The 13,388-nt window shown below is 29.2% G+C and overlaps 1 protein-coding gene across 1 annotated transcript; it reads left to right on the top strand.

Moving 5' to 3' along the window:
• Positions 1 to 271: 271 nt before the first annotated feature.
• LOC107839600 (rapid alkalinization factor) lies at positions 272 to 1,156 on the top strand. The gene has a single exon (XM_016683147.2). The coding sequence runs from the start codon at positions 571 to 573 to the stop codon at positions 916 to 918; it is 348 nt and encodes a 115-aa protein (XP_016538633.1). The 5' UTR covers positions 272 to 570; the 3' UTR covers positions 919 to 1,156.
• Positions 1,157 to 13,388: the final 12,232 nt, after the last annotated feature.

The raw sequence follows: 13,388 nt of genomic DNA, 5'->3' as shown, positions 1-13,388 counted from the left end.
TAAACATAAAATATTAACAATATATTTAGTGTTATTTTGCAAGTAAAATTTTAATAAGATTGAAGTTTACACAAATTTTATCACTATTTTAAAAAATAGAGAGTCTATTTTTATGATTAAGTAGATTAACTCTCAAAGTATTTTATGCAACCTTGTTTTTCATAATGGAAATTGTCAAACTCAATACGTGATTAGAATTTTCTCAAACATTTTGATAGCTACCACACCAATTATTATTTATTTATGTCTTGTTGGTAATATAATGCCTGCTTTTAAATAATTAAAAATAAATCCCTATCTAAATATTCCGCGTTGAAATTAAAAGTTAGTGGACACCCAATAAACCAAAAGTATCAAAGTCTCCTTAATCCTTCCTGGCAATTTGGTAATAAAGTCAAATATCAGGGGCAGTTAACCACCCACCTCTACTTATAATACAACTGGCCTTCCCCATTAGCACTTGTCTTCACAAAATTTTTACAGAAATTAGCAGAGGTTCAATCTCGAAAATACACACACAAAAGGAAAAAAAAAAAAACGAGACAAATTACCAAAAGGGCATTTGGAAAAATGGGAGTTCCTTCATGTTTGGTAATTTTTCTTCTTGTTGGAGCAGCTTTTTTGGCTTCAATGGCGGCGGCCGGAGAAAGTGGAACCTACGATTGGATGATGCCGGTGAGATCTGGGGAATGCAAAGGCAGTATAGCAGAATGCATGGCTGAAGAAGAGGAGTTTGAGCTTGACAGCGAGTCGAACAGGCGCATTTTAGCAACGAAAAAGTACATCAGCTATGGTGCGCTGCAGAAGAACAGTGTACCTTGTTCACGCCGTGGAGCTTCGTACTATAACTGTAAACCTGGTGCTCAGGCAAATCCGTACTCTCGTGGATGCAGTGCTATTACTCGTTGCAGAGGCTAGGTGGATCCAACAAAAATCAAAGTGTATTTTTCTCGTATATTGAATTTTTCTTTTTCTTTTTTTGGAGATGGGTTGTTTGGTATACAAATTATGATGATGCTCTTAATGGGTATTGATTGTTGTCATAAAACTCTTTTTTTTAATTATTTTTTCATTTTTTTTCCCTCTTTTGATGATGTTTTTAATTATATACAGGCTTATAGTAACTGAATTTGTCTGTCAATAATTCAATTTAACATACTGTTGGTACTACTATTTTTTTTTTTTTTGTTTTTTTTGGGGTCTCTGCTTAAGATTTTTGCTTTAATTCTCGCTGAAAATGGAGTGGACTTGTTGCTTTTGATGCGGATTGAAAATTATTGGAAATTTGTGAGGTTTTGTCTGAACAGGTATTGTAATGTTCAAGATTGGACTTTTTATTTTTCCAGATTTGACATGTTCAAGATCTGGATTTGAGATTGTGCTAGTCTTCTTCTTACCACAGGGGACCGTTTGATATTGACTGTTTTTGATTTTTCTTTTGGTTGGTTTCCTATTTGGTGTTTCGGTTAGTGAATACGAGCCGGATAGGGCTCATTCGGGTGGTGGTATCATAGCCCTTTCTACTGAATACGAGCTAGCAAGTGCTTTGATGGTAAATTTTATACATGGTGTTATTAAAAAAAATAAATATACCCCACATCTTTGATAGTTTGTTTTTTTGATTGATTTGTGCTAGGAAGGGGGAAATTTTGACTAGTGAGAGAGTTGTAAAGCAAAGAACTTTTGAAGCTTTGAACTATTTGAATTCCCCGCTTTTCATTGGTCATGGTGTGAACAAAGGAAAGTTGTTTGTGGATCTGTCTGTTTGTGTGGACCATCATTTTGAATTGTTTTTTCCTGTTTACATTTTTAACCTTTTTTAAGGCAAAAGGTGAAAGAGAAATAAAGAATACTTGCAATGGTTTTTTGAGAGAATAAAAGAATGACTCTAATGAGGGGGAAAGGTTTGATGAAGATTTGAATTAGATTCCTTGTAGAAAGTGTGGTAAACTTGTTATGTTAAAGTTTAGCTGGCTTTAAAATGAATTAAGGGAATCAAATAAGAAAAAAGATTCTTGCCCCTTTCAAATTGTAGTACTATATTATTTTCTGAGCTAATTTAGTTTTCTTTTTCTTTTGCTATAAGATGAGAATTTGAATTATTTAGAACCAAGTAAAAATCATTTAGTTGTATCTAAAATTTTATCCAGACTCATTATGTTGAAAATATAGATGAGATAAGAACATTTTCTTATATAAAGAGCGGAACCTTTCAAAATCTATTGAACATAACATAATTGCTAACATGTCACGCATTGTGAATGCAAAATTGTATGTGCATTTATCATAGCAAAACTTGTACCAAAAAAATATTAATGGGATGGAAATATTCTTTTTGTGTGACAAGCAAAATTGAGTTTGCATGAGTACCAATCTATTCTGAATTCTCTGTATGTCTTTCGCAAACACCAGTAGTTCTTCTCACAACACAGCATTTTGTGAACTGTTTTTTCTATTCCAGTTTACGTTACGTGCACTAAACAGTACCAAAAAAAATACTAGCATTGTCAGGTGAAGTTGACCCACGGTAAAGACAATTTCTCATACCAAGCAAATATAATTAGGGTCGCACGTATTTTGATTTAAATCGAAAAAATCAAAAAATCAAATCGAAATTTTAATTTTGGTTTAATTTTTTGATTTTTCGGATTGGTTTCGATTTTCAACTTTTGAAATTCGGTTAAACAGTTTGGTGTTCGATTTTTCAGAAAAATAATTCGGATAAACCGATTAACCGAAATTCTATAAATAATTTATAATTATATATTTTATTGTATATATATAATATTTAATATATAATAATATAATATAAATATATAATAGCAACCCTAATAACTAATGAGTAATTATACGCCACATACAATTAACAACATACATCAGTCCAATAGTCGAACAATCGATCGAACCATACACCGTCAGCGAGATCGTCATCTGTACAACAACACCAAAGCCTGCGACTAGACGACCATTGTGGGCTGCAGCCCGCAGTGCCGACTGTGGTCTTTTCGGCAGCGACCACTCTTTCGAGTTCCGACTGTTTATGCAAACTTATGCATAATGAAGTTATATATTATGTTAGACTTTTGGTTATATCATTTAGTTTCATCCATGTTGAGTTATTTATATCTGAAAATAAAAAATAAGTTTGAATTATTTTTTTTTTAAATTACTACTCTAGTTTTAAATGTCCAGTCATAACAAAGAGAGGTTCACTATTTTAATCTTCAAAATCAAAATAAAAATCCAAAATAACCGAACCGAATTTATTTCGATTTGGTTACGGTTGTCATTTTTGTCAATCCGAAAATTAAAAAATCAAACCGATATTAAACTATCAAACCGAACAAATCGAATGCCCAACACTAAATATAATGACCTGAAAATAAAGTCATAATATACTAGTGTAATCGATCAAATTCCACCTATTAAAAAAAATTATATCATCAGTGTATAACTTAAATCCTTTTTTTATAAGTTGGCAAATTATGAATGAGTTGTACGATGATCCACGAGGACCACAACTATAATTACACTTCAGATGCTCTGTTTCTTACCATATTAATGAGCTCCTCATTTTTGCTAATCTTATAAGTGGAGTCTACAAAAAATAAAATATATATAAATCTTATTTCTATCTTGAAAGCTAGAGAGTCTATTTTCGATAAATCTTCGGCTTAAAAATAATCATCAAATCAAAAAGAGTCCAGCTCATAACACTGTCAATTTCCCTTTTCCCTTTTCTTGTTAAAGTTGTTGGCCCTTAAAACTTATGCAATTGATATAATTTAGCACTTGTCAACTGTTTTTGTGCAAAGATATACCTCAAGGTCGTTTGGTACAAGGTATAAGAAAGATAATCTCGAAATAAAGTTTGAGATTAACTTTATTTCATGTGATAAAATAATCTCATGGGATATCCCTGATATCCCATTCAGTGTTCCAAACCACCCTTTATTGAGTTAAAACTATTATAACGTGATTCAGCCAAATATTCAATCAAATCCTATCAAACATTGCTATTGGAGACAAATTTTAATAGTCATTTTAATTATTCTTTTTAAAGGAGAAATGACAAAATTAGATAATTTCTAAGAGAGTTTCTCTTGCCAATAAGTTCTTGAAACAAAAAGAAAGACAATCTAAAATTCCATTTAACAAAAAACATGTCACATTAGAGAAGTAGAAGAATTGGCTTTAGCTTGAATATGATAAAAAGAAAATACGGAAACAATTTGCTTTAAGTAGAGAAAACTAATCGAATAGTTTTTCTATTTTTTTTTCCCACTTTTCTAAGAAAATATTATCAATATTTCAAGAAATACTCTCTACCTACAATGTTCTAGAATTACAATAATAGTCATATGACTAAAGGAGCAAATTTAACAAAAGTTAAAGTTACTTTACCTATCTTTTTACTAAATTTTGAAAGCTCAATATGTAACATTGTTGACTAAAGAGATCTTCCCAACACAAAAAAATCTTCCATCATAAGGTGTGAGTGTGAGTGGGGTTATGACAGAGTCATTTCAAGTTTAAAATTAAGAAAACGATTCACCAAAAGTTGGATGGCATTTGGTAGATTTGTTTACCCCTTGTAGTTTGATAATCTATCATGTTGTTTAACATAAAGTCTTCACATGCAGTCCATAGACTCGATGATATTACTCAAAAACATACAACAAAAGTATCATACGATATCTTTAAAACTAGATTTGGTTTGTCGTTCCATTATTAGTTTTCTTTATGAAGCTTGTTGGTTGTTAATGAAAGCTCCATTTCAACCAACAATGTCATTCACTCTGCTTATTTTTCAAAAAGAAAAAAAAAAAATAAATCTCCCCCTACTTACACTACTTGTGTTTTCTTTTGAGGCCCCTCTATTTTGTGTCGGGTTGAGAATGAGGGTCCCGCCCGGGTAAATAAATTTATCCACATTCGGTGTATACATCTAATCAATATATATATTTCATGTGCTTGAATTTCGAGTTCATGTTATTTAACCATAACTAATTAACATATATTTTACAGTCGCCGTCCTAGGAGTCTTATTAATTTTTTCTTGGGGAAGGTCGATATACTGTTGTTAATATAAATACTGAATATTAAAAATAGAAGTATAATAACATGTAGTCATATAAAAGCATATTAATGATAGCATTGTGAATAGTAGCTAGTGGTGATAATGGCTGAATATGACATATGAAAGTTGTGGTCAATGATAGTGATTGCTTACGGTAACATTGAATCATGACAGTAGCGATACTAAATGAAAAACAAAAATATGCATCAAAAATTATTTTCCGCTGCCAGGATTTGAACCCGGAATCCTTATCAAGCGAGATAGTTGGAATTGCCTGCAGCAGACGTACTTGGTAACCAAGCTGGAACATAATCGAATATATTTGTACAGACAAACATGATGCACATTTTCGCACAAACAACCTTTAATTACATGTAACCTCCAAATAATATCTTTGAAAAAGTAGAATTTTTTATTTTTCCTATCTAATTAAAGATAATTTGGAAAACTTAGAAAAGTACTCATGGTATATGTTTCTCTTTCTTTTTGTGTTTATCTTCTTCTTCTTTTTTCCCTGAAATTTTTATGTTGAATGTTTTGTTGGTGAGAGTTATTTTGGTCATACAGTTCATAGAATAGTACCATTCAACTAAGATGTATTAAATCTATTTTTTGTTAGTTTAGAGTTGCTTGGGAGAAGGTTTGTTTACCAAAGCGAGCTGGAGGGTTAAATATCTTAAATCTCAGAATTTGTAAACTATTTTGGGCCTTGAGTTTAAGTAAAGAGAAGTTGTGGATCACTTGGATCCATCCATACATACTATATAAAGCAGCAGAATGTTTATGATATGGTTGTCCCTTACCATGCCTCATGGATGGTCCGAAATATTCTAAATGCAAAAAAACATTGCAAAAATTTGAGAAATAACAACTATATAGTCTTAGTTGTAAGTTTTATAGCAACCTTTTCAAAATTACAAAAAATAGCAATATGTATTTTGTATTTGATTAAACTGTTGCTAGTTAAATACATATACAATTAAAGATTCTGTTCCTAATTTAACTCCAATTTGTTTCAGTTTAATATGGAAAAAACAATTCCTTAATTTAAGGAACATTTAATTTGACAGATTTCTTAACTTTTTACAGATATCTTTTCCTTTAATGACTCTAGTTTAACCATAACCATTATTTTTACAGCAACATAATTCAAAATTCAAAAATATTTTTCATAATCTGCAATTCATATCAATTTCAAAAAAATGACTGTTTCCAAAATTTATGTTCATCGTCTAATATTTTGAGAAAAGTTTGATAAGACAACGCTGCAAATACAGGTATCAATAAACAAATATGATTTTGTTTGTAAATTTTCGAACTATATTTGTGAAAAATCGCTGGAAAAATCGTAACAACAATGGTTTGATCAGTTCTCGAACAAAGTGGTTTGATCGATAATTTTTTTTTAGAAATTAGAGTTTGCCATCGCGTTATGTGGGTTGGATATTGATATATAATTGTTACAGTTTATTTTGTATTTTTTTCGTTTTCAATTAAACAATTTGTTCTTGTTGAAATTCGTTTTGAAGTTTTCTATATACTAATAAGTTATTGTATCAAAGGGTTCGAACATTGTAGACCTGTAATAGTCGTTAATGCAAGTCATCTCAGAAAACTGTATACTGGTACTTTTGTAGCTGCTTATATCATGGATGGAACCGGTAAGTCCTTTTTATATATGTATTTAACGTTACATATGCTGCCAGCTATATGTATTTTATATGCAGTCTGTTTATGTGATCACTGATAGTTACTTTTATGTATTTCCGTTTACATATGCTGCCAGCTATATGTATTTAAAAAATACATATGCACTCTGTTTTAAGTGTTTGACTGCATTTGTTTTAAAAAAATAAAATATGCAGGCCATATATTTCTAAAAATACATATTGCCACATGCAATATACCTATGCAGAGTTGGTAAAATATAATTGCTAAACTAGAATAATTACAAATGTCAAATGAATAATTGTTGTTATAATTTTAATTTTATTTTAATAATTTCAGGTTATACCAGCCTCAGAATATGTCTATACAGTACACGACAAGGATAAACATTTTATTGTTGCCTTAAGGAAAAAAAATTCTTGCGATGCTTTTCAATAGGACGAGATACCGTGTGTGCATGCTTATGCAGTACTTGATAGCAAGAATTTTCAAAAGGAATCATATTGCTCTGATCTATACAAATCAAAAATTGTGTCAAGAACGTATGATCTTCTCATCTATTCTATACCACACAAAGATAATTGCATGATTCCACAGGAGATATTGGAGGAGATAGTTTTGCCCCCAAAACACAAGCGACCCCCTGGAAGACCTGCAAAGAAGGATCGTAGAAAATCGGAAAGAAATATGTTCGGAAAGAAAAACAAAAATAATTGTAGTTCATGTGGATTTAAAGATCACAATAGGCGTTCATGTACGAAATATAATAAATGATAAGTTTACAGATGTATTTAGTTCAGAAACAATTATTTTTTTCACTGATTATTTTATGATTCAAAATTTAGATACAAAATTTTGATGACTATTTATGAAATACATCTTATATTTAGTTTATACATTCTATACATAAATGTATCATATGTATTTTGTGAATACATAACTAGTCAATATCTAAGTTATCAAAATATTTTTAATGCAAAAATTTTCTTCAATTGATGAATAACAAATACAAATATGTATGTAAAAAATACATTTCAACAAACAAGAACTACATATCACATTAAAAATCTAATGACTACCAAATATAACTTAACATCAAATACAATTTTTAGCGGTAAATATAAAAACGCATATCTAAACTGTATGTATTTTCATAATAGATATTACAATTATATTTCAACAAACACATATGTATTTTGTGAATACATGAATTGTACAAATTTAATTAAAAAAAAAGAACATAACAACACATATACAACTTATTTAACAAATGTATTTTCAGAATACATATTACACTTCTATATAAAAATATATATACAAAACCTTGCCAGTGATAAATACAAATATTTTGCACAAATGTCATATGTATTTTAGAATTACATATGCTCACTGAAATGGTCTTATGTATGTTAAAAATACATTTCAACAAATAAGAACTACACATCACATTTAAAATCTAATGACAACCAAATACAACATATGAAGAAAAATGATTTTCCCCTCAAGTAACTTGATGGTGCAGAATTAGTTACTATGTTCTATATATATACAATGAATTAACTGTTAATTGGCTAATAAAGGCAAAAAAAGCTTATTCAAATGCTATAGACATGAATGTATCATCATCCAACACACTATCAACATCGAACAACTCCTCTTCAAGATAGACGGTATTTTTTGGGAACTCCGAAATTTAAGTTGGACCATCCTGCTGCAAAGGAGAAGAAAAAGGTATGAAGAAAAAAACACCAACTGACATATGAAGAAAAAGATACCAAAAGACAATCAAAGATGAGTAACAAATGCGTAATTGAGAATTCACACATATGTGCAGTGTTAAGATGCTAACAATTTGAAATAACCAACCCATCAAATTACAATCAGAAAGTCAAGGTACACTAATCCAACTATGTAACTAACAAAAGATCTCTCTCCAACACAGATCTGTCCTAAACGATGGTAGTTCGTCGGAAATCAAATTCATCGGTTGAATACCGAAACTACTACGATTTGCATATTGTGCCATTATAGCAGAACTTCGAAAAATTTCAACACACACAAAAAAAAACCTAATAGACCAAATCGACTAAGAAGAATGAAATTTTTTTTTAAAAAAATTCGACAATAAAATACATAAAAAAAAATTATATGAAAAATATAACTTGCATTAACTTTAAAATAAACTTACCTTAATTGAAGGATGCAATGCTTATCAAAATCTCAGATAAAAATGATTTTTTAGAAAAAAAAATTGAAGATTAGAGGGAACTGGATTTGGTAAATTAGCGTGAAAAGGGGATGGATAAAAAGAAGAGTTCAAGTCACGCGCTTTTCCTAACAAAGGTAAAATATTACTATATTTTGTTATTAGTTGTAATTTTGAGAAATTATTGCTAATGTTTTAAGGTTGTTAGTTTATGTAATTTTTCCTTTTTAAGTAAAGAGAAGTTGTGGATCACTTGGATCCATCCATACATACTATATAAAGCAGCAGAATGTTTATGATATGGTTGTCCCTCACCATGCCTCATGGATGGTCCGAAAGATTCTACATGGAAAAAAAGCATTGGGGAAGGCTGATCAACCAAAGAGAGGTCACAGTGGAAGGCAAATTACCAGATATGTATAAGAGGTGAAGTGGGGCTGGTAACCTGGAAGCATTGGATATGTAATAACATAGCTTGTCCCAAACTCAGGACAAAATATCGTTTGATGTGATGTGGATGGTGCTTGTGTGTTTTGTCAAAACGATAATGAATGAGACTGCTGCGAAGCACCTTTATTTCAACTGTGGCCACACCAAAGTTGTTTGGAAAGGAACGTACATACTCCAATGGGATTTAGAATGGACATGGGTACTACAACAATCTAAAGGTAAGAAGGCTTAAAGCTTGTTTTGCTGCAACAATCTATGGAATCTGGATAGAGAGAAACACTCAGTGGTTGGCTCGTCCTAAGGATCATGTGTTGTTGCACTCTTTACAGAAGGAGATTTGTATTCGTAGTCGCAATAATGTAGTATTGTTTCATTTTGTTTGTTCCTTGTAGTAGGAGAATCATTAAGGTAGTAGGGGAGGAATTCTGTGTTTTCTCCCCTGATTGTCTATTTCAATACGGGTGATTAATAAAATTTAATTCCCAAATAAAAACAGTTGACCGAAGAAAACAAGTACATTTTTATTAAGATTACAGATTATATTTGGAGTTGCTTCATTACCCATAAACTCATTTTTCTATAATTTTGTGCGACGTGGTTGTCAACTAGCAGAATATTTGAGTAAATTCTCACCTATGTTTGAGAAATTAACTACAAATATAACTTTTGTTTCATTTAGGACAAGAATATCATCCGACTCTTCCTATTTTCCTTGAAATATACTTACACCTCAAAAACCTTCTCTCTCCTACTTGGAATGCCATGTCATTTAAATTTCTTTCTTATTTTCATAAATAGATCTATTTATCTATTTAACTTATCAAACTTATTTAACTAAAATTTTATCCTTTTTTTTTTAAAAAAAAAGAAATTACACATGATTTATTAATCAGTGAAGATTGATTTAATTACACCAAAAGCTTGAATTATTTTATTGGATATGCACTTTTCAAAGTTTCTTTTATTTACTTATTTATTTACCACTTAATAATATTTAAAACTCAAGTACTTATAAGAACTGGTACTCATTTAATTTTTTTGTCATTTATTTTTTATATTAAAGATTCTTAAAATGTAAAATAAATAAAAACAACGGATTTCATATTTTAGACATTAAAATTTTTATTTATATGAGAAAAAAAGAATAAAATCCACTTTTTGAATTATACAAAAGAATTTTTGGATTAATATAATTCAAAGATATTATAGTACCTTCAAATATAGAGTAATAGAGAATAAAAGAATATAATTTGTTATTTAAAAACATCGATAGCAAATCTACGGTCTATTTTGTTGCCAAACAAAATTCAAGAAGAAAATTTTAATATGTATTATTATCTAAAAATTTTAATTTGAACATAGATTACTTACAAATTTTTATGCAAGATAATTTTTGATAAATATATAATGAAAAGATGATTTTTTTTTTCTTGAAGATTTCTCACAAGTAATTCTCCATAAATAAATCAAGTAAATCTGTAAGATAAGACATGAAAGTTTAGAAAAAAATTATTATTTTTAATTTAGTTTCTTACCATTATATTATATTTTATTTTATTATATGATTAAACACTAATTTATACCTGTACTTCATTCTAAATCCACGAAAAACAATTAATAATTGATTGAGTGGTATTTTAAAAATTTATTTGTAACAGTATTGAAGATGGGATCATTTTGTTAATGTTTCTTAAAAAAGTTAATTTGTTTCAAGACTAAATAATTTTTCTTTCCTTCAGAAAAGGAGATTTTATTCTTTTATTCTCATATAAATAACTAAATTAATGTCTAAAATATGAAATTCATCATTTTATTTCTTTTACATTTTAAGAATTTTTAGTATATAAAATAAACTAAAAAAATTATTGTACCAATTCGTATAAGTACTTGTATTTTAAAAATATTATTAAGTGGTGAAATAAATAAGTAAATAAAAGAAACTTTGAAAAATACATATCAAATAAAATAACTCAAGTTTTTGGTGTAATTAAATTAATCTTCAATCATTAATAAATTATGTGTAATTTTTTTTTTAAAAAAAAATAGGATAAAACTTTAGTTAAATAAGTTTGATAAGTTATACATTTATTAAAAAAAAAAAAAAATTTATGACATGGCATTCCAAGTAGGAGAGAGAAGGATTTTGAGGTGTTAAGCATATTTTAAGAAAAATAAGGAAAGTTGATGATATTCTTGTCCTAAATAAAATAAAAGTGATATTTGTAGGCAGTTTTTCAAACATGGTCATCATTCAGGGAGTTTACTCTAGTATATTTTGTAGTATCTCTTTCTTGCTGACTTGACAACCATATATCAGTACAAAAATAAAGAAAACATGAAGAGGATAATAGGATCCTTAAAGTTTAGGTCTGTCATAGCAACTTTGAATATAGTTTGGGAGTACTTATGCCTTATATCTTAAGATTAAAATATTTCAATCTAGATACATATCTAAACACTAAGATACTATATTAGGCTCTGAATATTACATAACTAATATTATTTATTTAATAATTTTTTTAAACATCATATGTTGTATTTATTAAATAACCAGTCAATTACACGTGCTTTGCATGTGTATATTGCGTTAATCAATAAAAATATATATATAACTCAATTATTATGCGTACATAATTATTGTGTGAACAGATTATTAATTGTTGAATTTTTCATTATGCATCTACCTTTTTTGAGCTAGTGATCATAAAAGATATTATTTGCTTAATTCTAAAAATATAGTACTTAACAAAATGATACATTAATTTTTGAATGTTGGTTGTTATTTGAAGGAAATAAGGGTCTTTTTCGGGAAAGAAGAAGACCTATAGAGATTAGGGATTTTAAAAATTCCATTATATTTGACACAAAAGTTTTGACTTTTTTTGTTGGACTATTTGTTCTCAAAATCAGTAGTCTTTATTTTACTAGCGTATTTATCATCTCACCCATGTGTAAACTTCACACGTTCTATTTTTTCTATGGTCATATGAAAAAGTGCTTAATATACACTCTTTATGAAAGGTTCAGGGGTTTAACAGAAACATGGCCTAACTAAGATGTCAACGAAAAAACTCAATAAATTTAGGAGCCTATTTATGAGTTCCATAATAATGATGATAATGATGTGCAAAATTAAGTGTAATGAAGTATTGATACTCAAAAACATACTTTATATAATATGGTAAAGGAAAAACATACTACAGTATGTATGAGTATAATAATATAATTATTCTTCAATTTCAAATAAATTTTTAAGTACAACTTCATTACATGTTAATGTACACAATTTGAAGTTACAATATATAATATTATATTTATTTAAGTAATGAAAAGTGTTCTTCTAATTTGAGTATTGTAGACATCTAATTTTGTCCCTCCCGAAGTCTAATTTTATTCATTTTTAGTTCACCTTACCATGTGTCCAACCCCATGTAATTATATCCCACAAAAATACAAAAATAAACAAAAAAATAATACCTCTAACTAATTTATCTTATCCTAACAACCTACCCAATCAAAAGCTTCCACCTCCCTACCTACTCACATTTTTATCCTCACAATAACAAACTAAAAGAAAGAATATATGGGGGACCCACCAAAATTCCCACATCATAACAAATTCATGCCCATTATAAAAGAAAAATTCTAAGAGGAAAAAAGAGGGCTTATTTCTTTGATCATCATCTTCTCTACAATAACAACAATCACAAAATAATCTTCCTCACAAAAAAAAAAAAAAAAGAGGCGCCGATGAATAGTAATCGGTGAACAGTACCAGTGAACAGTAACCGGTGAACAGTAACAGCGTGAAAAGTGACCGTGAACGGGTCGTTATTTGTCGAGTTGGATTGTTGGTGTTAAGGTTCGGCTCGAGGTTTCCGGGTGCGGACTCTCTTTATTCGAATAACATTGAGTTTGAAAGCTTCAAATTTAAGGTCCAATTCTTTCTTCTCTTTCATTTAATTCTTATATGATTGTGATTGC

Source organism: Capsicum annuum, chromosome 8 (assembly GCF_002878395.1).
Source record: "Capsicum annuum cultivar UCD-10X-F1 chromosome 8, UCD10Xv1.1, whole genome shotgun sequence".
In the NCBI taxonomy this organism is placed as follows: domain Eukaryota; kingdom Viridiplantae; phylum Streptophyta; class Magnoliopsida; order Solanales; family Solanaceae; genus Capsicum; species Capsicum annuum.
The sequence above is the reverse complement of the archived record's forward strand: the minus strand, read 5'-3'. Positions and strand labels throughout refer to the sequence as shown.

What these genes read in the sequence shown, in the direction of transcription:
- LOC107839600 (XM_016683147.2), top strand. Translation starts at nt 571, where the DNA reads ATGGGAGTTCCTTCATGTTTGGTAATTTTTCTTCTTGTTGGAGCAGCT.